The 25,250-nt window shown below is 38.5% G+C and overlaps 1 protein-coding gene across 1 annotated transcript; it reads left to right on the top strand.

The window, feature by feature from the left end:
• Positions 1–2,420: 2,420 nt before the first annotated feature.
• LOC105439692 lies at positions 2,421–18,222 on the top strand. Its single transcript, XM_030993696.1, has 14 exons — positions 2,421–2,707; positions 5,068–5,211; positions 6,277–6,344; positions 7,752–7,959; positions 10,067–10,264; positions 11,310–11,684; positions 12,493–12,596; positions 13,228–13,270; positions 13,915–14,000; positions 14,383–14,556; positions 15,759–15,975; positions 16,234–16,498; positions 16,744–16,831; positions 18,076–18,222. The coding sequence occupies exons 1-14, from the start codon at positions 2,644–2,646 to the stop codon at positions 18,220–18,222; spliced, it is 2,181 nt and encodes a 726-aa protein (XP_030849556.1). The 5' UTR covers positions 2,421–2,643.
• The last annotated feature ends 7,028 nt before the right edge of the window (positions 18,223–25,250 follow it).

Raw genomic sequence — 25,250 nt, 5'->3', positions numbered from 1 at the left:
AGAGAAGGAGAGAGAGAGAGAGAGAGACATAGACATCCAGAGACAGATACACAGACAGACAGAGACAGATAGAAAAGAATATAGCTAGAATGTGCATGCATGTATGTTTATGCACACTAAGCTCATCGTAATATCGTCGCAGTTTCCATTACACGACAGTGCGCTTGGTTTCTCTGCAGGAGCTTCTTATCATTCTTATGCATATCATATATGGGCTATATACTTGAGAAACACGTCAAGCGCTTTGAGAGAAATTAATGAGGTAAGTTTTGTGAATTTACCGTACTTCATCGATATCCATGCTCTAGATCTCTAAATTCAATTTATTTTGATAACATTGGGCAGTCACTGGATGACTACTTCCTGGTATTGATAAGACGATTTTTTAAAAAAATTTTTTTTTTTTTTTTTTGGGGGGGGGGAGGGGATTTATTCAAACAATTACAAAATTAAACGACAACTTTTGCCTTACACTAAAAAGGCCGGGCTATTTGAGGTCTTAGTACGGCCGGGGTGCATTATATAGGCCTATGGTCCTCCTTAAGATCTCGGCCGTGAAACAAGCTACGATTATTGATATATCTACAGATTCAATTTTCTGGAAAATAATAAGATTGAAACCTATAACAATTAATTAATAAGACCATCTACTCCATGAAATGAATTGTTAAACTGGTACTTGTGATTTACAGTAAATAAAACATGAAATTGATGAAGTCTGTCAGAAAGAAAAGGAAAAAGACAGTTGCAATTTATTCCGGAAGTAAATGAAATGAAATTGCTTCTCTACAAATCGAAATGCCTCAAGAACAGAAACAATAAAGGAGGTGGTTGTCGTATTTGTGTTAATATCAAAGATTTAAGTCATTGGAAATTTCTGATAAGTATTGCCATGTCTAGTAGTTAAGACAAAACTGATGTAACATGTATGAAATTTGTTTATTTGAAGAAAAAAACAGTGATAATCTCCTGGGGGTGTTTCACAAAGATCCTATTAAAGTCAAACTTAACTCTAAGTTGGACTTAAAAATTATGGAGAGCCAGTTGTAGCCTTAAAATAAATATATTCAAAAGCGAAAATTAAAGTATTTTAGACTCTTCATAAATTCCACATCAAGAACATGAAGTCTCCTTGATAATAGAAAATAAGAATGATTTGAATCAACATTTTTTTTTAAATTAATTACTTTTATTAGTGCCTATGTGATTATCACCATGGACCTATTACGAACCATGATATCACAAATATAAGTATCGAAAGTAGTAGTCTCTTAATTACTCTGTGCATAGAGTGGGGGAGGGGCATGGGTGTCGATCTGTAATTGATACCTATTGTTCAGGGGGATGATCTATTCATTCATCCCCCTGAACAATAGGTATTACGTAAGGATCGACACCCATGGGGAGGGGGACGACTTCTAGTCATACATTGTAAAATACTAATGTGGAAGGGAGTGGGTAATGTAAACGGATCACGAACTACTCGTCCATTTTTGTGTTTTACCTGTATTAATACAAGTATATTTTAGCTGAACTATGTATGGTAATCAAAAGTCTAATACTGTTCTTGCATTCGCTTTGTTTCATGTATTGTAACATTTTACTATTCATTAATTTGTTTATTGCTGTGACATTATCATTTGTTTGCAATATGTAATACAGAGCTCTGTTGCAAAACATTTTTTTTTTATGTACTGAAAATACTACCTTGTATAAAGAAAACAGAATAAACGAATATGTAACAAAATCATAAACAAGTGAATAAATGGATACAGATTATGAATGGGTGGTGTATGTTATTGTTTTATTTCATTTGATTACATTTAATGTTATCAATATTACCCCCCCCCCCAAAAAAAAAAAAAAAAAAAAAAAAAAAAATGTATTTCAGTATAACAAACTTGGATGATTGGAGTTAATAAATTTTAGTAACATCAATTCAAGGTTGGGCCCTTTCAATACCCCATTTGTGACAAATCAAAACCAACCATTGAGAGTAATCAATGAATGATAAATAACCTGCATCAATATTGATGTGCATTGTGGACATTTTGTGAACTATTTTTTTCAACCCTACAACGGTTTTGTGCTTCAAAGTATAGGCCCCTGTCTATATTTTGTAGAGGTGTCTAGTGGCTACGTCACCGGACTGTGGATCACATGCATGGTTAGCGGTTCCAGTCCCACTAAGGCATTAATGTTCTTGAGCAAGATATGATTGTACATTTGCCTCCCTCCACCCAGGTGTAGTGAATGAGTACCTGGGAGGAATCCATTCCTTGACTGCTTTTAGCGCCTTGTCCTTGAATTCTTTTAAGGGCCTTAGAGCAGCTGGGCTTAAGCCAGGTGTGTGTTTGTATTAGGTTTTTACAGACGTGTATCAATCAGATATGATTATTTACGTCTGTGGACTGACCTTTAAACGTCACTATCCGAGAGACGTGACTCAGCTTCGAACAACCGTCTTCGGCCGAATCCGTTTGTAACTTATGACAGCTGGATTACAGGCGCACGCCACAACGCCAGGTATATTACTTCTGCTTTATAGGCGCCTTGACCATACCCATTGGATGGGTAATATGCAGGATATAAAATGTCGCTATTATTATATATTTACTTGATTTATTTTCTCTCTGCATTAAGATGATGACAACTGTGAACTATAATCTGGTGGTCTTCATCTTAACGATGCTCAATTCTATGCTTGGTAAGTACAACAAACATAGGCCAATAATAATAGAAAGAGAGAAAGAAAGAAAGAAGGAGAAGAAGAAGAGAAGAAAAAGAAGAAAAAGAAGAAGAAGAAGAAGGAAGAAGAAGAAGAAGAAGAAGAAGAAGAAGAGGAAGAAGAAGAGGAAGAAGAAGAGGAGACGGAGAAGAAAAAGAAGAAGAAGAAGAGGAAAAGAATATGAAGAAGAACTAGATTTTAATTCGTCACGAGGACGAATAAGGTGGTCTGCCTTCAAGTTATATAGACATGTAAACAATGATGATCATGATGATGATCATGATGATGATGATCTTGATAGTAATGGTGATGACGATGATGATGATCATCACGATCATGATGATGTTGATGATCATCATCAACAGACCATGATGACATCAGACTGAACAAAATGAGAGAACTTTGAGCTAGTATATAGTCTCAGCTACAACATACTCAAAAATCAACAAAAATCAAGCCGAAATAACGGCGATATTGCTCGCAAAAGACAAGAATGTAGAATCCAGATTTGAGAAAAAGTCATCTCCCATAAGGATTACACGCAAAAAGTAATGGATCAAGTGATAATAGGGTAATAATAAAGTAAATATGGTTGTTTATTACATTATTTGCGATTCTACGTGTTTTAATATTCAAAGGAGATGGTACAGTGAAAGGTCAAAAAGAAAAAAAAGTGAAGAAGACAAATTGTTGGAGACGCCCGGACTCGAACCAGGGACCTCGAGGTCGGAAGTCAAGTGCGTTACCGATATACCAAAACATTTCACATAGAGATTACACGTAAACGGAAAATGAAATTCTCTAATGCCACTTTGTAAGTGAAATATGAGCATGATCCCGGCATCTGATCGAAAAATAAAGGGCACACTTGTGATAGCTTATTGTCTCAGCTACAACATACTCAAAGCTCAGCCTTAACAAAAAAAAAAACGACGGAGATATTGCTCGCGAAAGACGAGAATGTAGAATCCAGTTTTGAGAAAAAGTCATGTCCCATAGAGAATCCACGCAAAATGTGAAAAATTGACATGCCTCCTTTAATCGCAAAAATACGCCATGATGCCTTTGTCAAAATGAAATATCGTGGTGACTGCATTTGTAGAGAATATTCTAAGGTAGAACATATTAAAATTTGAAAGAAAATTGATCAATATTTACAAAGATACAATCAATTTTCCAAAAATATTCTGACGGCATAATATGCAAATTGAAATTATGAGTTTGGAGGCCATTATGATGACGTCATGAGTTAATTGAGGGTCAAATGACACATGAAATCATATCTCCAACTCATGCTTTTTCCAACCATGATATAAAAGTTGGAGTCAATTGACTTTCTGAAGAGCTATTTTGATTTTTAAAATGGGATGTTTTTGATCAAATTTGCATTATATTGCCCATAGCAGCCCGCGCGGATTTTGAACTTTGACGCGCGCTCACGGCCTTATAAAAGGTCAAGAGTGACTGAAATTAATGTAAATTGTCATTTACGGTAAGAGGAATCTAAATCATGTAAAAAAAAATGAATTTGACCTTTTCCGCGCGTTGTGAGCGCGCGCAACGCGCGCGTGGACACATACGGACGGAAAATTTTGAAATGCTTAAAATGACCTAATTCGTACTCTCCTTTAATAGTAAAGTGATTTTGAGCATTTTTAAATTTTGACGCGCACGTACGCGCGCGTCATGACCTTTATGTGACCTATGATGACATGACCTTTTGACCCTTGACCTGAAATATATGTGATATGGATATGAATGACCTTTGCTTATGCATCATGAAGATATGATGGATAACGTGATTTCACAAAATGGCGCCTGGATGACGTCACGATGACGTGATGACCTTGAAAAGGTTCCTGCCACGTCTCATGACAATGACCTATGACTGTGCCAAAATTGAATGAAATTGACGAAACCGAACTTGAGTTATCCTAGGCACAAAAAAGTGTAGGAAATAAATAAAAATAAAGAATAATAATAATAATAAAGAAAATTCTGACGAAAACAATAGGTGATCTGTTTTCAACAGACCACCTAAAAAAAAAGACAAGAAAGAAGAATAGGAAAAAGAAGAAGAAGAAGTAGGCTACAACAGCAATTTTTTTTTACACGAAATGAAAAGCACTTGAGCTTACATATTCGGGCACCGTGCTGCCCGAATCAGCGGTGCCACGATGCTTGGTGGTTACAAATCCTCGGGGGTGCATCAGGCCCTAGCCCCCCCCCCCCCCCCCTCGAGTCGTACGTCTAGATTTAGATTGGTTGTGTCCCCCATAGCATATTCTACCCCAATATTTATATATTTTTAAAAAATTATTTTCATAACTTTGCACAAGGTTGTGTGCACGCTAGGCCTAATCACGCGGATGGTATAGAGAGTGATCTTGTGCCACAAGTCGCTACAACCCGGGCTACAACAAAGATGTCACTGGATGATGGCCTCCCAATGGACTTCGAACCCACCCCTATTTTTAACGAAGGTAGGCTATGTTCGATTTGCTCTTGTTATAAACGCTTTTGTAAACAAGTTTACATGCATAACGAGGGGGGGGGGGGGGGGAGGGAAAAATGCAGTACAATTTTCAGTTTTCTCGTGTAAATTGGTTACAAATTTAGTAAATTGATTGATAGATTCATTTATTTAGAACACGATTTATAAAAAAAGAACAAACAAAATTAATGTTCAGCAACTAGGCTGGTTTACAAAAGGGCCGTGAAACGAACAAAATAAATATCAAATGCAAATACAAATAAAATCAAAACAATACAAACAAACCATATAAATTATTGAATATTACAACAGCTGGAGCATAAATTGATGTATAGTTATGATGATAGATGTTAGAGTTTTAAAAGAAATTGCTAAGTTTAAATTGCGCATCCTCATTGGTGGAACCTGGTACCGATCGGGGTGCAAAGTTTATCATGTTCATGAGGTGTCCATTGGCCGTTCGGTAGTACAGAGAGGAATAAATGCAGCAGTTTAACCATAAACACAAATGTTCGTACTAATACTTTATATAGCTAGGGCCTGTTTTCATTGAATCAAATTCATTTAGAGCCGACCCTGGACTTTACAAATCGAGAACTTAGACCTCAGACAGTATACTCAATAATTGTTAAACCCCGAATTTGAACAAACGCCTAAAGGACAATCCAAACTTTGTATCAAATTCATTTTCATGAAAGCAAAAAAGTAATAGAAACAGAAAGTAGAAAGGAAAGTAAAAAGACAACCCCCCCCCAAAAAAAAAAGTGAAAGAAGCTAGCTTAGCTCATAAATGATTTACATTGGTAATGTCTTTAGGGGAATAAGATCTGGAGCATTTTTGTTAGGGTGGAGTTTAGCAGATCTGAAAAAATCATTTACAAAAATATTTAAAAAATCTATGAAATATATTTAGATGTTTCAACCGACCTTTAACTATAATATGGGCCGCAGAGACCAGCACAAGGAGATTGATGGAGATCTAAGGGATTGCAAAGTAATGACATAAAAAGCAACGCCCTTCTATTTATTTCTATCACTTCTAAATCATACACAGATGCTGAAAATTTTTGGGAAAGCTGCAAGTTTCCTCGGTGCGTTTTTATGGATGAGGAGACGGGTTCGGTAATATTACATTTAGTCACTTTATTTTTATATCTAATTACAAAATACTATTCAATGGTTCATCGCTGCCACCATGTGTCATTTGATTGCTATATGAAATGAGGAAGTCATAAATAATAACATCTCTAACGGTGATATACTGTGCCAAACTTTAAATTTGCCTTACTGCATGCATATTCAGTCATATTGGAGGCAAGCACTGATTGGAGGTAGTATAGCATTGATTAGGGGAGTTTGGCCAACCCGGTTCGAGTTAGCCACAAAATGGCGACTACTGCTTTGTTGGACAATCACAAAACAAAAGTATAAACGCCATGTTGTGACCGAGTGAAACCAAGTTGGCCAAACTCTGTGTATGGATGGCTCTGATTGGAGGTAGTGTCCCTTCATAGATTGGAGGGGTTCTCTAGCGCCCTCTCTCAGTATAAACATTATAGTCTCAACTTGTAGATCACATAAACAGAATGTTGGCACACATATTAATTATGATACCCTTATCAAGGGCAATTGGGACAAATATAAAACCTGTTTTTAAACCGTGGGTGTAACAAAGTCTAAAATGATTAATACATTTCGTAATAAAGAATGGCAGTCAACTATACTCAACAGTCATCATTATTCAATGGGCTTACCTCGGACCTGAATTTTGACTTCATTGATTTTAATAGAGTATAACTTTTCCTTCAATTTGATCATCATCAAAAGTGATCTGTCAGTACTGTTTATGACAGTTTCAGTGACCCAATCAGAATTCTATATCAAGTGTCTCTCCAAGTACCTCCGTCTTGAGCCATCCGCTTCAGCGTTTCATACCCTGTTGCTCCACATTCTGTGATTAAATCATCTAGAAAGCCTTTGCGAGGTCTTCTCCTCTTCTTCCTTCCATGTAGACGACCTTCTGTGACTCAGATCATCAAGCCATCGATCATCATGCCACAATAAGTGTCCAAGCCATTTCTTCTGTCTCTCTCTGATCGTTTGAATGAACACCCGCTTTTCTTGAGCTCGATGCAACACCTCTTCATTCGAAGACAATTTGATACAATATTCTACCATATTTCATTGACGCTTTAAAGCCCCACTGTCCTACTTGTAGCTACTTGCTCCCTCTATATGGAAAACTTCCCCAATCGTTGCCTGTTGGTCCCCCATGATCCTCTTTTTCTTATGTTACTTGAGAGCTGAGTTAATGAGATAGCCACCTGTCAGTGACCTCGCTGTGTGGTCTAATCCCTTCTGGCCCAGTAGTATTGACGGTCTTGAAATGAAAATTCTGAACAATAACAAATCTTTTCTATTGCTTAGTGCAGTTGCGATTGTTCTTAACAAAAGTTTGATGCTATCTGTAGGTCAGTCCAATACCAATGCTTGACTCATATAGAGGCTTTTGTTTTTCTCAATCTTCAGGCCCGAGTATCGTGTCGCAGTTTCAGGAACACGACACGAAAGCGGATATATAAAGTTTTCGTTGAGCCCTATTGTTATGATGCTCTTGTGACTGATGTAGAGACTGGGACGAAAGTGATGATACAAGATGGTCTTACCAGGGAATATGCTTTACAGGAAGCCATCAAAGCATTGATTAAATGGCTGATATCTTCAGGGCACATGACAGGTGAAAATCCCATTTCTTTCTTGTACTAGAAAAAAAAACGCAGTTATTAACTAGCCTGAGTTACAGTGGAGCTGTGAAACAAATTTAGTTAAATATGAAATACAAACACTAATGATTTAAAACAATACAAACAATTAAATATAAGCATGATGTAAGTATGATGAATGGGGTTAGAAGCGCTCAAAATACACGGGGGCGGTGGGTGATTCGCCCCCGTGAGCTCCATAATCGCCCCCCGTCAGGTTGCTCACGGGGGCGATTGCAAAATTAAAAATCGCCCCCGTGGAATTATAAAATTAAGATTATCTTTTCTGATATAACTTTAACACAATATTGAGTATTAATTGTCAAACCTTAAACCAATGAAATGGAACTTAGATGGCGCTTTCTCTACCATCTCTACGAGTATTCCCGATACAAACAACGGAAGCTCGCGGTGCGGCCGTCAGCACAGTGGCTATACTGCGCAGGTGGTACCGGTGTGCACGCTGACGCCCAATATCTGCTGGAGCTGGAGATCGACAATGATCGCGCAAGGACTGAAACATGGAGAAGTTTTTCGTTGTGAAAGTTTGAATCCTCTGAAATCTGGTGATTCTTAAAGACCAGCAAATAAATGTAACCCGACCAGTAAATCAATATTGAGAAGAAGAAGAAGGCATAAGATGTTGCAGGGGCGGATCTAGGCGGTTAAGGTAGTTTAACCCCCCCCCCCCCTCCCCCTTGGGCTGCCAAGGAAAAATGTGATGTGCACAGAAAAATGCTATCATGTGTCCAGATCTACACAGTATTAGTAGATGTTAGTAGATGCCAGGAAAACACCACTTACGGGGGTTCAAAATAGCAACAACAAAAATCGCCTCGCCGCTACGCGGCTCGTGGACGATGCTCCACATCGTATTTGGGGTATCCCCCCCACCCTTAGCAAAAAGCTTGATCCGCCCCTGTGTTTTGAAAGGATATGGTAAAGACTAAAAGTAAAGAAAGAATGTAAATAAGGTTGCTCCGAATAATGAGGAGGAAATTATGTGCAGAACGGGAAGAAATGGAGAAAATGTCCTCACGGGGATAAAAGTCAATAACAGCTATGTAACAAGTAAATTTCTAAGAGGAAAAATACCGACTTAGATAAATGATAATGATAAAATACCAAGGAGTTTCACGGGTACCAATTCAATGGAAATTTGAATTAAAATAAGAGCCCCGTCAGCACTAAAAGCGCCCCCATGAGAAGGCTCACGGGGGCTCTTTTTTTTTGGAAGAGCCCCCGTGGGCAAAAAATTAATTTGAGCCCTGGTTAGAAGGGAGCAAAACTGCAGTAAAAATATACTCTGAATGAGATGGTATATAAAACGTGAAATATATTAAAACAAAACACATTCGATCGTTCTAATATGATATATAGTATACCCAAGCGTTGAGTTTCTGGACAGGTTGTGTATCCGGGCAGTTGATTAAAACAGCAATTTGAAGAAGTTTAAAACCAATGTGACATAAATCTTCTTTAAAACAAAGTTGGACAATATCATAAAGGACAAACATTCATGATGGTTAGAGCTATTGGATGAGTATTTTCCCTTAAATCCGAAGGCAAAAGATTAGTTGTTATGTTTGTTACAGGGATTGGGTATCTTTTCCTCTGATTCTACACAAAATCCCGGCTTTAGCTCATGCTGCAATCATAATTATAAACTTTAGGTCGGTCAGGAATCCCATGACGTTTACAAGCCGATCGCCTGTCTGCATGATTATCAAGATATTTGTGATCGGAATTCGAAATGTCAAAAACCGTTTTCCCAACGATTTTTATAACGCTACAGTCTATTGGGAAAAACGAGTATGGTAAAACCGGTCACTCAAAGATTTTTTTACTTTTTTGAGGCACATCATGGTCATTTTGAAGCGCAATTTGTTTAGGGCCTCAATATTGCACCAGATCACAGACACTGATATAACGTCGTGTCATGCATCTCAACTGGAAACATTGTTATACAATGCCTTTAAGTGTCCGGTTACCCCCCCCCCCCCCCCCCACATCTTATTTATAAAACACCGACGAAGAACGTATAACTTGATAAGCTAGTTCTTTTTTCCTGATCCTCTTCAGAGTCCACTTCCTGTTTGGTGCCAGCTTATTCCTCCCCACTCGTGCTAATCCAAGGTAGTTGTCCTCCGGGAACAGGTATCAAGTGTGATACCGTATGCGAGTTTGCCTGCAGTGGTGCTAGCTATACCATGGTTGGAAATCCTACCATTAAATGCAAGCCAAATACGACTCTCTCCGATGTCTTCCCTCGTTGCCAAGGTAAGTTTACAAGCTTGTCATGGTGATACGGCTTACTTCGAATCATCGGATCATCGCGTTCGGTCGGGTGGTCGGGTTACACGACCTTTCGTGAAACGAGAGCGGAATATCGTGGAAAGATACACGATGAGGACTAGACCCTTCCTAGATTTGCCGTAGGGTTAGTGTCGAGTAAATTGGACCTGACGATTTGTAGATGAGAGGGGTTAATTTCACACACATTAGCCACACCCTCCCCCCGTTCGCCATTTCATGAATACAAAGGGGCATTTATTAACAAAAGGGAGGGTAACGCAACCACCCGACCCTACGCGATGACCTGATGATTCGAAGTAAGCCGAAAGATACAGGGCCTTTTATGCCTGTCTTGAATGAGGCAAGATGGCTCTGTGGTAGAGCAATGGTCTTGAAGGATCCAGATTCGAAACCAAGAGAATGATCTATTGCCAAGTCCCTTTCAGAGGACCTGAAACCGTTAGTCTCCTGGATTCGTACAAGCATGCACAAGATCTATATCAGCCAGGTGGAATATACCATCAAACCAAACAGCAAACTTTAATTCACGCAGTCTATATTTCAACCAATGTCTTGTGATGAAATACGAAAATATTTGGTTTCTTGATGTTGTTGATTTACAAAGCTGACCAATGAACTTCTCCACAAGAGAATTTCATAATTATCCTAGTCATGTTGTACTCTTGTGGAAAAGTGCTTTTATGTGATATCTTCTTACGCAGCATTGTGCCTTTCGACATAATAATTATTTTGATTTCAATTGGATTTAGGGCCTTACGAATCTTAATTTTTTATCGTTATCATTATTGTTTTCTGCGAATTATATTTTTTAGTTAAACTATCGCTGGGGATGAAAGTCAGATATCTTACATTGCCACTTATGGATTACTTGATAGTTCAAGGCTAGTCAATATTTTTTTCTAGACTTTGTTTAAACATAAACGACGCGATGAGCCGAATGTCACATTGATTCATTCCATTTTGATGGGTTTTAACTGATTTAATCGTCTTCGATTATCTTATTACACAGCAAAGAAACTACCAACCACGACTACTAAAACAGCATCTTCGACAAAGCATGTGCCTGATACGACGACTACTTCACCACCCTCGACAACAAAGAAAAGTCCGTCCACAAAGAGGATGAATTCTTCCACAACGGAGAATGCTCTCACAACGGGAAATCAGACGACAGCGCAAAGTCCTCCAACGACAAAGAATCCTTTGACACTGGAGGGTTCATCGACAAAGAAGGGTTCTGGGACCAGTGAGGGTCCTACCACCAAGGACAACCCTACCACAAAGATAAGACCTAGTCCTACCACACCAAGGAGACCTATAACACTGAGTCATTCCACTCCGAAGACAGTGCCTTCTACTTCCGCTCTTCCTCAAACATCACGTAGTAAGTCCCACAGCTAAATAGTTTGTGTATGGAAGGAGTCGAGACAGCGGAAGTCGCTCCTGATTGGTCAGTAATTTCATGGAGATCCAAATGGCTCCCTCACATAGAGATGGCACACGAGCGGTATTTGTTTAGACTAATCAGATTGCAAGATTCTTAGTATGCGGGATATAATAAATCATTCCACATACTAAGGATCTTGCTCTACGATCAAGGTCAAAAGTAAATCACGTGATGAAAGATAGTTCTCCCTTCATTGATGTGAGAAGAAAAGTTCGTAGCACTGTGTAGATAGTAGTACTATCTACACAGTGCAACGCACTTTCACTGAAGATAGAAGTACTATCTACACAGTGCAACGCACTTTAATTGTATACGCTGCGTATTGCTCTCCTCTTTAAGTGCTTTTAGTGTTAGTACGCGAACTTTGGTAACGCGCGAACTAAATGGTCACACCACCATACTGCATGCACTGTACGTATCGTACACCGTTTGCTAGCTGTTAATTGATGACTTCTTGCTCTAAAATGACGGAAGAAGTGAAATGTTTCCGATGTGGATTATAAAGCAAATAATCACCTTTTGGTTTCAGGCGATGGCGATCTGAATGTATACGCTATCTTTCCTCAGCTTCGCTTCGGAAAGATAGCTACATCCAGATCGTCGGAAGTGATAGTTAAACCTTTGTCCCATCACCTTCACCAACGGTAGTTATTTGCTTAATATATTGTCTTTAACATCAGTATCGATAGTACAATATGCATTGCTATCAGTCATTAGATAATGATTGTTATTTTTTATGTTACAGCATTCAGGAAGTTTGGATTTATTGGCATCTTAGGCGTTCCCCTACTCCTTCTGCCAGTAATTTACATCATCTATAAATTACGTCACAGACATGACAAACAACAGGTATTTGTATAAAGGCATGCATATAGCTAGAGAGAGAGAGAGAGAGACAGACATAGACAAAGCGAGAGAGAGACAGACAGAGAGAGAGACAGAGACAGAGAGAGACAGAGATAATTTCTGTTTATGTTTTTATTTGTTTTGTTTTGCTTTGCTTTAATCTACAAAACTTGCTCAGCGTAAAAAATAACCAAACACTAATCGAATTCTTAACTTCAGCCCTGGACCAAACACTACCTAACTATATGTATACCTAACTCTAACCATAAACCTTACCACAAACCCAATTGTAATCCTAACCCTAAACAGTATGGTATACCTTTGAAGAAATTTAGCCTGGTGCACATTTCGGGTATTCCAATACCAGAAGTTGAATTTATTCTTAGGAAATTTCAAAATACTGATTTAAAAAATTGGGAATCAGACACATTTTTTTCTCTTTAGAAATTGCCAAGAAATACTCAATGAATTGAAATATTTTCTCATACCTTTACGTCTGGGACTTCTGGTTTGGTTGACTTAAAAAAAAATCTGTGTATTACTTCATTTCAATCATTCATAATTATTCAACCTACGATTTCTAAGAAGTATACTTAAAAGTTTTTTAATCAATACACTTTTCACTTTCTTACAGTACCGTGTTCTTGATGAAAACACAGTTGAAGACGATATTGTTGGTATGTAGCGGTTTCTTCCGGGGCCCCGTCTTATAAACAGTTGCGATTAATCGCACCTTATTTGCGATTGATAGCAATCGCAACTAAGTACATTAGAGATAGGAGACTGCAAACTTGCGATTGATTGAAGGACTTGCGATTGATTCGGATCAATCACAACTCTTTATAAGATGGGGCCATATTTGCATTGCTATCTTAATGGAATGATGGAATGATGATGGTTATTTTACCTGACTGCTAAGAAAGCATAAATGCTTGTAAGTAATAATATTATGTGGTACCATTAACGTATTTAAAAACAAATGCCTACTGGTATGAGGTAAATAAGGTCGAATTCGTACTTTGGAACTTGCATCTTGTTTTCCTGATTGAATAATGTTCTTTAATTTCGTACACAACACTCGTATTTCATCTATTTATTTGCCATAATTTTTCTATCGGACTGAAAGCACAGGTCCAACATTATAGTTTCCACCTATTTTGAAATTTCCTCATTTACTGACATTCTAAAATATACAATCTCTCTCTCTCTCTCTCTCTCTCTCTCTCACTCTCTCTCTCTCTCTCTCTCTCTCACTCTTTCTCTCTCTCTCTCTCTCTCCCTCTCTCTTTCTCTTTCTCTCTTTCTCTATCTCTTCATACAGATATTCCTCCTGATGCTGATGGGTTGTATAAAGACATGCACATCTCTCCAGCCCTTCCAACCGATCAACAACTCAACCGGGAAGAGGTTAGTCCACTACACAATTAGTTCTAGATATTATTTTTTCCTGCGGGGGGGGGGGGGGGGGGGGGGGGAGTCGGATGCATTGGAGGGCTGGTTGGGTGTTGATGCATTGATTTTTATAAACGTGTCTAACGAATATTACGAGTTGGAAAAAGAAAACGAAACAAAAATAATAAATAATTTTATATAATACATTAATACATTAAATATATATATATATATATATATATATATATATATATATATATATATATATGTTTGTTTTTCTCGCTCCTTGTTCACTAGCGTATTTGGCAAGTGGGGGGGAAGTTTACCCCTTCTGATAGATGTCCGACAAAGAAAGATAATATATCGTAACGAATATTATAACTCTTATTTCTTTCAGTGTTACCCGATGGATCAGCGCAATAAGGGTCTGGTCTTCATTTTGAACAACTACCGTTTTGGTCCTGATCGAACGACTGAAAGAACTGGGTCTGATGTTGACTTAGCCAATGTGAAACATGTCTTCACCGAGATTGGCTATACGGCAGACGAATCTCAAAATCTCACTGCTCAGGTAAGAATTTTTTATATACCTATACGGAATAATAACAATAATGATAAACCGTGCTTATATAGATACAGCGACGATGTGTCCAGGCGCTTTACAGACATAATTATTATCTAAAAATACCACAAAATTTGTCAGAAGGCACAATTAAGAAAGAGCTGTCGGCCTCTCGGACCATCAGTCGCGGAGGCTGTAGCTGCTATTCCAGTGCACAAACACACACCGACACGCACCCCCACACATCCACATCCACACGCACACCCATGCACACACACGCACACATACACACTGCAGGCACACACACACACACAGAGACATCGTACCTGCTATCCCTGAACACAAACACACCCTTGCACCCGCACACTCACTTTTTTTAATTTTTTTTAAAAACAATTTTGTTTTATTTCTCCAGATGTGTAATACAAACCATGACATACAATTGAATAAAATAAACGTGTTCAATATTGATGCTTTGACATAAACATAATTAAACACAAACTTATTTGCAGTATAATATAACTTGGCAACAAAGTAAACGTATAAGTACCTAAACATAATATGTCAATTGTAAATGTTATTTACTTATATATTACAACAAAAAAAACTTAAACAAATCTGGAGGTAATTTTACTGAAACAATCCTGCCCCTTCCCTGCCCCCTCCATCACACAAACATACTCACCCTCTATCACACAAACATACTCACCCACCCACACACATACTCACCCACCCACCCACCCACCCCCCCCCCCCACACACACACAGTACTCACTCAGTGGATGTCTGCCAACATTCTCAACTCAAGAAAAATATACTAAATAAGTTATCCAGGTCGCAAAATCGAGTTACGCTTTTAACAGGCTCACGGTGGAGAAGAAAGCAAATCTTAATTAATCTTAAGCTGCTCCCACTTTAAGAAATGTGATCCTAGCTTTCCCATTTTAATTGCTATTTTCTTTTCCTCATCCCTATACTTAAAAATGCTTTTTTTCATCTTTTCTAAAGTTAGTACTCGCCCCCCCCCCCCGATCTTGACATAAATATTACATACTTCACCATGAAAATGATGGTATTACACATCCGCACCCACACCGAAACGCACACACGCGCACACAAACAGTCACACACACACTGCACGCACACGCGCACAGATCCATCTCCATGCATTCTCAAAGCATTTATATTGTTCACCCTTATCCACTTTATAGGGGATCAGACAGAAGCTGAAGAGCTTAACCCGGAAGATCTTAACTTCTCATACTTCGGTGGTCCTAGTCTTCATGAGTCACGGAAAGAAGGAAGGTATCCAAGGTACCGATGAGGGGGTTGTGACCGTTGAGGAAATCAAGGATATGTTCTCTGGGAACAACTGCCCAGCCCTTATTGGGAAACCAAAGATCATGATCTTCCAGGCTTGCCGAGGAGGTTTGTTTGTTCATGTGTTTTATTATTTCAAGACGGTAATAAAAGACCTGCTTTCAGCTGCAAGGCTGTTTTTCAAAATGTTTCAAATTATTTAAAAGACGGCACAGTCAAATCGTTCACACATACATTATTTCTTGTATTTATCACTTCTACTGACTGCACCGCTCGAATACAACGGTTCACCGATAACATCCAATGCAGAGGTTAAAGAGTTGTTTGACAAGAAGTTGGAATTTCTTTTCTTCTATTTGTTTTCAGAAAAAATAACGCCGAGTGCTCCATCTCTCTCCACCTCCGCAGTGGATAATGAAATATGTGCAGACTTTGTCGGGACTGACGGGGGAGCAGGGGATGGAGGGGCTACCATGGTAACAGGAGGTGAAGCGTGTTCCACATCACCTGGTAGAGCTGGAGGAGGAGGAGTAGGAGAAGTGGAAATCGACTGCAGTGTAGCGGATAATGCTGATATGTTCATTGCTCAATCCACGTCGGAAGGTATGGGGAGAAATAATGATGGGGGAGAGTGAGAGAGAGAGAGAGAGAGAGAGAGAGAGAGAGAGAGAGAGAGAGAGAGCGAGAGAGAGAGAGAGAGAGTGATAGGAAGAGAGAGAGAGAGAGAGAAAAATAAAGAGAGTAGAGAAAAGAGAGAAAAATAGAGAGAGAAAGAGAGAGAGAGAGAGGGGGGGGGGAGGCTGAAGATCATTGTTGTAGGCCTACACTTACGTTGGTTATACTCTCATTGACAAGCTATTTCTCACTACGGAGCAGACAGAACGGATCTTGGTTCATCCAGGCCCTCTGTGAAGAGCTGATCGCCAGTGCCCACGACCACCATCTCGATGACATCATGACAAAGGTTACACGTCTTTCAGTACATCATTTTCTTTTCGATTTTTTTTTTGTATAGATGTGCAGTACGCGGCGTAGCTACATGGGGGCACAGGGGAAAATTTCCCATCGAGAATGAATGAATAATAAATTAATGCGATTTTAAGTTCTTGTTCCGAACATCCCCGATGCCCCATCCCCCCCCCCCCCCTCACGTAATTCATTATGTTGCCCAATCAGAGGAGGTGTGGTACATGGTTGATTCACTGGACACTCGATCCAAGGGTTGAGAGTCGAATCTTGGCACTAACGTCTTCGGGCAAAACATTACTCCACATTTGCCACTTTTCCCAGGTGTATAGACCTATCTGGCTGTTTCTGGGGGTAAAAACAATTGCAGGGCCCTCAGGTAGAACAGCATTGGTGCTGATGAGACCTGATGGATCAGCTAGAAAAGAAAAAAATAAGAAGAATAGAACGGTATTCAGCCAATTTTTTCTTCTTTTATTCTATTTTTTTCTTCGCTATCTTTTACTTCTTCTTCTTTGTCATCATCATCATCATCATCTTCATATCCTTCTTCTTCTTCTTCTTCTTCTTCTTTTTCTTCTTCTTCTTCTTTTTTTTCTTCTTCTTCTTCTTCTTCTTCTTCGTCATCATTATCATCATCTTCATCTTCCTTTTGTTTTTCTTCATCTTCTTCTTCTTCTTCTTCTTCTTCTTCTTCTTCTTCTTCATTTTCGTCTTATTATCCTTCTTTTTCTTCTCCTTCTTCTTCTTCATCTTCATTTTCTTCTCCTTCTTTGTCATCATCATCATCCTCATCTCCTTCTACTTCTTCTTTTTCTTAATTTTCATCTTCTTCTTCTTCTTCTTCTTCTTCTTCTTCTTCTTCTTCTTCTTCTTCTTCTTCTTCTTCTTCTTCTTCTTCCCCCTCCTTGTTTCTTCCTCTGAAGGAAGTGGGGTGGGTTCTTGTGTCCACTTGATAGAGAATTCTAGATCCGCCTCCAATCCCCACTCTCTCTTGTGATACGACATCCAATCATAACTTTATATCTTTAAGAGCTATCTGATATACAGTCAAACTCTGTGTAGCAACCGCCCAAGAGAAACACAAAAAGGTGCCTTTGTAGACATGTTCCTTTGGTATATGTTTCAATGAGAAACCATTTTCAAGGGAAACGATAAATATGGCCTTTTGAAGACAGGTGGTTTCTAAAGCAGGTTTGACTGTATATATATTTTTCTTCTCGTAATCATTCATGCATTTAGGTAACGGACAGAGTGAAGCGCCAAGAGGGATATATGGTCTACCAGCGACGACGACAGCTAACCCTGCAGACCCCGCAGATTATCAAGCAAGGGATAGGAAAGAAGATCTTCTTCCTACCAAAATACCCGCCGCCAGCGGGATATTGAGCACTGGCATTCAAAGGCGGCGGAGCATTGCCCCCCCCCCCCCATGTTTCAAGTTTCCCTAAAGTAATCCGTTTTACATGATGTGTTTTTGTTTTTGTTGTAATGGTAATCAGTCAAGAACTGACTATTATCACCATAGTGTAAGTGTGTGTAGGGTTTTTGTGTGCCCCCATTTATGCAGCCACTATACATATTTTTACCAAAATTGTTTGGTATATTTTTGTTTTTTGTAATTTTGAATATTCAGTGTACGTTTCGTTGGATTCTGTGAGAATTTATTATTTATATTTACCAGAACTCAAGTTTTTCTTATATAGTGATAAATGCAAGAGTCGTAGTATATATCAATCTGAAATTAGATAATTATGTTACCAATGGTGAATTGTTATAGATTGGTGAATTGTTCTGAGATGGTTGTATACAACGCATGCTCCTGCGACGTTACTGCTGATCGCTAGTTTCTGAACCTAAATAAAAATGTCTTTCTTTTGAAGTTTGTAAATACGTTGAACAAAAACTTCTCCTGCTTATTGTGAATTAAGAAGATCTAATTTTCACCACCAAACAGATAGGTTTCTTTAGCGATTTGCAAATACATTGTATTCTCATAGAACATATTCGTAATGTTATTACATTTAATGCAAACATCTTTGTTAAAAATAAAGTTGAATTCTGGTCATGTAATTGCATAGTAAAAGAAACGTTTTAGAATCGTTCAGAAAAGGTTGATCATTTAGCATATAAGTATTGGTTTGTAGGCGGCAGGCCTACTGCAAGGTTCTGGAATCATTAAAATGAAAAGAAATTTGGCCTAGTCTTGGTAAAGTTACAAGCACTCAAGATGTGTATGGGACTACACGAACATGTGGCATAAGAATCCGTTCCGATTTTTATTGATTTTATACATAATAGGCCTACATGCTTTATTTAGGATATTAAGGCATTTGAAGAGCCATGCTTTTCAGGGAACATTTTTCATCTGATGTTATTCCATGCTTGCATAATACAAAGATAACGCTCACAAATTATTTTTCACCTCTTCCCAGAACTCAACTTTCTCATGTTACATATTATTGCATTCACTTGTTATATATCAATATTCAGAATGCGAATTGCATACATACAACATAATGTTGTAGTCATGACTTATTATTTCATCGACTGTTTGTATAAGCCCCTACTCCAAGAAATACATCGTTTTTTTAAAGACATTCTTGCTCTTTATTACAATTAAAGCATTACTTTTTATATCTATTTCATGAATATATATATCGAAAAATGTATTGGTAAAATGTCTTTAGAGAGAGAGAGAGAGAGTGAGAGAGAGGATAGAGAGAGAGAGAGAGAGAGAAAGAGAGAGGGAGAGAGAGAGAGAGAGAGGGGAGAGAAAGAGAGAGAGGGAGAGAGAGAGAGAGAGAGAGAGAGAGAGAGAGAGAGAGAGAGAGAGAGAGAGAGAGAGAGAGAGAGAGAGAGAGTGAGAGTGAGAGAGAGGGAGAGGCCGTGCAGAGAAAGGTTTTTAGCTCAGAGATCAGCACAGCAAGACAGTTCTCGTAACGTGTATTTCGCAAAGAACTGTATAGCGCCACCTATAATGAACGTAGGACACTCCATTTTATTGCATTTTGAAATTTATCTCTTTCGTCCTTCTTTATTATTTCTTTCTTTCGTTTAATATTTATAACTCTCTTTCTTTTTGTCTACTTTCCATCTCCATTTTTAAAATTTATTTTTTCCTTCGAATCCTTCTATCCTTCTTTCCTTTCTTCCTGTTATAATACGATTTTTCCGATATTCTCCTAACTCGACGTAGTTATTGTAGAATAATCCATAAAATTTCCAATAAATGCATACTACTATTTTCGGGGGGGGGGGGACAACATCTGACAATGAATTTTTAAAACAAAATGAAGAAAAAAAGGGGAGAGAAAAATTGTCTTTCGTTCTTCTTTAATTTTTCTTTCTTTCGTTATTTTTTAATCTATTTCTTCCTTCGATTCCTACATCCTTGAATACCTTGAATACCTTGAATACCAAAGTTTCTGGAAGAAAGCCGTCTCCAGCTGCCAAGCTTCCAGGTCTAACTTCAAGGGGGAGGGGGGGGGGGGGGGTGTCCCAGCTTCCGGGTCTTGCACCATAGTCATTTTACATCTGTATCTTGCTTGCTGGGTCATATCAGGATTGTCATAATACGATGTTTCCGCTATTCTCTTAACTTGACGTTGCTAACTGTTTTATTTGTAAAATTATGTATAATCATTGTAGAATAATCCATGAAATTTCCAAAAAATGCATAATACTATTTCCCGGGGGGGGGGGGGAGGGGCGGCGGTGGGGGAGGACAACATCTGACAATGAATAAAAAGGAAAGAAAGTTTGTAGGCGAAGACAGAGAGCTGATCAATACCGCCATACCATTAAACCCCTCTCCTCTGAACGCACCACTGGTAATCAGATCCACTTCTGGTGCGGATTAGGCCTTTAAAAGAACCATTTCCATTTTCAATTGAGATTTGTAAATTTGAGATCAGCTATGTGTAATCTCCTAAAGTGGTGGGGTTTAGGAGTAATTGCAGCTCATTCTTCGCTGAAGAAAAGCTGATGTTCCTCATATAAAAGTGTTACAATGGCCTACAAATCCCCTTTCAATATTTTCAAGTTGAATTTGGCCGCTTTATAGTTAGAAAAGTAAGCCTGAGGTTGACAAATTGGTTACTGATTTGGTCAAACAACATGAACTGTGATTAGAAAGATAATGTGAGAGACTCAAATAGAGAGCGAGAGGGACAGGGAGAGAAATGTGGAGAGAGAGAGAGAGAGAGAGGGAGGGAGAGAGAGAGAGAGAGAGAGAGAGAGAGAGAGAGGGAGAGAGAGAGAGAGAGAGAGAGAAAGAGAGATCGAGAGAGAGAGAGGGAGAGGGAGAGAGAGATCGAGAGAGAGAGAGAGAGAGGGAGAGAGAGAGAGAGAGAGAGAGAGAGGAGAGAGAGAGAGAGAGAGAGAGAGAAAGAGAGATCGAGAGAGAGAGAGAGGGAGAGGGAGAGAGAGAGAGAGAGAGAGAGAGAGAGAGAGAGAGTGTGGGGCACATGTCTGTGAGAATACAAGGTAGAAAGATGGAGAGAGAGAACAAATTGTGTATAAGAAAAGGGAGCGAGAAGAATGTAAAGTTGGAGTAAATGAAAAGAGGAGAGAAATGAGAAGAAGAAGGAAAGAGAAAGAAAAAGAACAAAAAAAATAAATATAGATAAAAAGAGATGAAAATAAATAAATAAATAAATGAGTGAGGAGGGAAGTAGAGAGAGGGGAGGAGAAGAATTTATTTGGTATCAAAGAGAGAAAGCATCACTGGTAGCAAGAAAGGATGAATGTGAGAAAGGAAAATATGGAGAAGAATATTGGAGACGGAGGAGGAGCAGTAGGATCAGAAGAAGAATAAGATAAAGAAGATGGAGAAGAAGAAGAAGAAAAAGAAGAAGAGGAAGAAGAAGAAGAAGAAGAAGAAGAAGAAGAAGAAGAAGAAGAAGAAGAAGAAGAAGAAAAAGAAGAAGAAGAAGAAAAAAAAGAAGAAGAAGAAGAAGAAGAAGAAGAAGAAGAAGAAGGAAATGAAAAACAAAAGAGAGAGGGAGATGCGTGAATTGAGGAGAGACAGAAAGGAAAGAAAAAGAAAAGGATAATAGAGGGGGGAGAGAGAGAGAGAATATTATCAGAATGTTGTCCCTCCCATGTCAGGTGATGTCGTGAATAAGGCATTGTAAAGAGGAACAGCAATCAGTTGGAGGTTTGAGCTTTCGATCCACAATTTAAAAAAACATCTGCATGCCATTATCGACAATAATCGCTAATTTCCTTTTCTTATATAGTGACACTTCTGTAGCAAGACCAAGGAAGAAAAAAAGCAAAGCGGGGGGGGGGGGGGGGGGGGGGTTGCGGAAGCACCTTCAAGATGAGTTTCCTTTTTTTGGGGGGGGGGGGGGAGGGCTTCTTTGCAATGTCTACTATAAACTTTTTTTAATTTATCTGATTATATTTTATTGTCTAACACATTGTACCATAGTTTGTCATCAGGTTAAATTTGAATTGAATTCTAATTGATTTGTTTCTTTAATAGTCGTTTGAGAAATTCATTTCAGTGTAATGATAAAAAAGAAACTCATGATTTGCTAAAAATTAATTGTGAGCCCATCACGGACTCATTAATTATTACTTTGGGCAGACATTCCCAACTCGATTAGGTGATTTCTGGAACTTTTTTGTTTTAAAGTTGGGGGGGGGGGGGTATCAAAAGAAGTGGAAATAACACAAGAAGAAGGTCAGAAATTTAACTTTTACTCTGATTATCTCCCTTTGGAAGCGGGTCACCATTTTAATTGACGACAAATCTTCGTTGATGTTGTTGAGACTGCCAGCTATTAGATACATCCCCATCTCCGTCTCCACCCCGTCACCTGACACCGACTCTATATCACGTGACAAACAAAATCTTCCCGAATCAGACTTGGCACATTATAACGATAGATCGATCGCTTTCACCACCCTCCTAACATCTCGTCGCCATAGCAACGCATCACGGATGTAATATTCTTAGAGCAGACAGACAGACAGAGACGGAGGGTATATAGCGAGCATCACGCTTCGCTTGATCTGGCTTGCTCCAGAGAGAGAGAGAGGTCGCGCGGGAGAGGTTCGGAAAGAGACAAACACTCATCAGGTATGGAACCGGGGGCGTGTGGGGGCTGTAGCCCACCCCAACCCCAACCTCGCAACGTAACCTTTCGGTTTATTCCACATTTGTTAACATGCGGTTTTTTGGGGTGTAGGCTGCTCTATATAGTATGCATAGATTTAGTTTTCCTAAATGTGAAATCTTGCTCGATCGGTCGCTCCGCCCCCTCACACAATGCGGGACACAATACAACAACCTGTAAAGCACTGCCGTATTCGGTAAAGCGACTCGTTATAAGTACATGTATGATTAAAACACAGGAACAGACTTGATTGTTTGAAATAGGGCCTACCGCACTATAAAATACAGGACTATAACAACAACAATAGTAGCAACAACGACGACAACAACAACAGTCACAAATAGCAACACCAATGGCAGTGCCTCATAGTCATAGAAAGTCAAGTTCTCTGACACTTTGTCTTAAGTGCTCTGTTTAGACTTTATTTCACAAAGTAAATAACATGACAAAAATGAAAAAAATGAAAAAAATGAAATATGAATTGTAAGAAAACAAAACAAAATAAAAAGAATAGTCTACAGAGAAAGAAATAAATAAATAATGAACCAATTAATCAATCAAACGAACGGAATCCCAACATGAGAGCAATTTCGTGTGTGAGTAAACTTGGGCCAAAAAATTAATTAATGTAGATGTAGGTAATGATTTGCTCAGTCACAATTAGCTATAGTGAACTATTTTGAACAAAAATCATCTACATTTTGTCAAGGTTAGTTGGGCGACCTGCCAGCATACACATATATTGTGTCGCCCTTTGTTTATCCGAGATTATATTTTGAATAGAAAACGATGTTTATGTACCGATGTTAAAGGTAAAGACCAGTATTGGAAACGCCCCAATTTCAAAAAATGAAATGGAAGCTCTCATTACCAATCATGTGAAAGAATATGTTTTGACTAATACATGATGATAAAAAAATTGCCGGGAAACCGCCTACTAATTCATATATTTGGTAAATTTGTTTCTCTCATGGTCTGTGAGAGATATAGGGTAGTCCCATATACATCTTTCTGTGTATAGTGCTTGTAACTTTACGAAGAATGGGCCAAATTTCTTATCATTCTGATGATTCTAGAACCTTGCAGATGCTAGATGCTAGATGATCAACCTTTTCTGATCGATTCCACAACGTTTCTTTCACAATGCAATCGCAAGACCATAACTGGTCTTTACCTTTAAAAGGGTTGCCTTGGTGCCTTTCAAGTCTGGAAAAGGGCGATTTTGCAGAGCCGTTGTGTTGCCTTGCACAAAGCAACCCTTTCCCCAATTGGTGCCTATTGTTTTGTGCGAAAGTACATGTTTGGCTATTGAGTGAACGTGCAGATGACGAGGAAAGCAATCGAAGTGTTTTCCCTGGCTTCCTTTATTGAGATTCAAGAAAAAAAGAATAAGAAAACTAGAAAAGGAAATGGAAGAAGATTAAACTTAAGGAGGTGAAGAACGAAAAAAAAAAAAGGGGGGGGGGAACAGGAGGAAGAAAATAAAATACAATTGGAGCACTGAGAAAGGAAAAGAAAGAAGACGAAGAATGGAAGGAAGATGAGGAGAAAAGCTTGGAAAGAGTAGTGAAAATGTGAAGAAGAAGAAGAAGAAGAAGAAGAAGAAGAAGAAGAAGAAGAACCAACAAAAAAGAATAATAAATTTAAAGGACAAAAAGAAGACGGACGGGCGCTGACGGGAGAGGGGAGGGGTGTAGGCCTACACAAATCCAGACATATTTTTGAATCATTGGTAGTGATGAAACGTTCGTCAATTTGATTATTGTTATTTATTATTATTATTTTTATTTATTCGGCAAAAACAAAGAACATCATTGAATACAAAACGAGAGTACATTTGGAAAAGAGTCACATGGATGCCGGGAAAAGAAAAAGATTAACTAAATAATTATAACCTTATGTCTTTTACATCTCTCTTTTTTTTCATATATAACAATTTATGAATCACTAAGAATGATGACACTTTGAACAGATAATTATTATGAATTTATTTAATTATAGTTGATGACTAACATATTTTTAACATAATTCAATCATGCCTGAAATTAAAATCCCCAGGCAACCTGCAAAATAATTTGTTATGCATCTTTATAAAAAAAAAAACAGAGAGCGAGAAAAAGAGAGAGGGTCTAGTCATAGTGGAAAGTTTGTTCAATTATTCATCAACTGATTCAAGGTGTAGTTCTTTTCCATTTTATGTGGGTTAGTTTACAAGAGTCATTGAGCATTGCTCTGTTTTCACTCATCAACTTATAAAGGGCGTTGTTCTTCTATCTTACAAAGTTATCA

Source organism: Strongylocentrotus purpuratus, unplaced genomic scaffold (genome assembly GCF_000002235.5).
Source record: "Strongylocentrotus purpuratus isolate Spur 01 unplaced genomic scaffold, Spur_5.0 spur5_scaffold_20, whole genome shotgun sequence".
Lineage (NCBI taxonomy): Eukaryota > Metazoa > Echinodermata > Echinoidea > Camarodonta > Strongylocentrotidae > Strongylocentrotus > Strongylocentrotus purpuratus.
Note: the sequence above shows the minus strand (reverse complement) of the source record. Positions and strands in the feature narration are given on the sequence as shown.

Excerpts from the sequence above, each read along its gene's own strand:
- LOC105439692 (XM_030993696.1), top strand. The coding sequence starts at position 2,644 with ATGATGACAACTGTGAACTATAATCTGGTGGTCTTCATCTTAACGATG. Across the intron at positions 15,976-16,233 it reads CTTCCAGGCTTGCCGAGGAG|AAAAAATAACGCCGAGTGCT; the intron begins GTTTGTTTGTTC and ends ATTTGTTTTCAG. Across the intron at positions 16,499-16,743 it reads AGAAATAATGATGGGGGAGA|ACAGAACGGATCTTGGTTCA; the intron begins GTGAGAGAGAGA and ends ACTACGGAGCAG.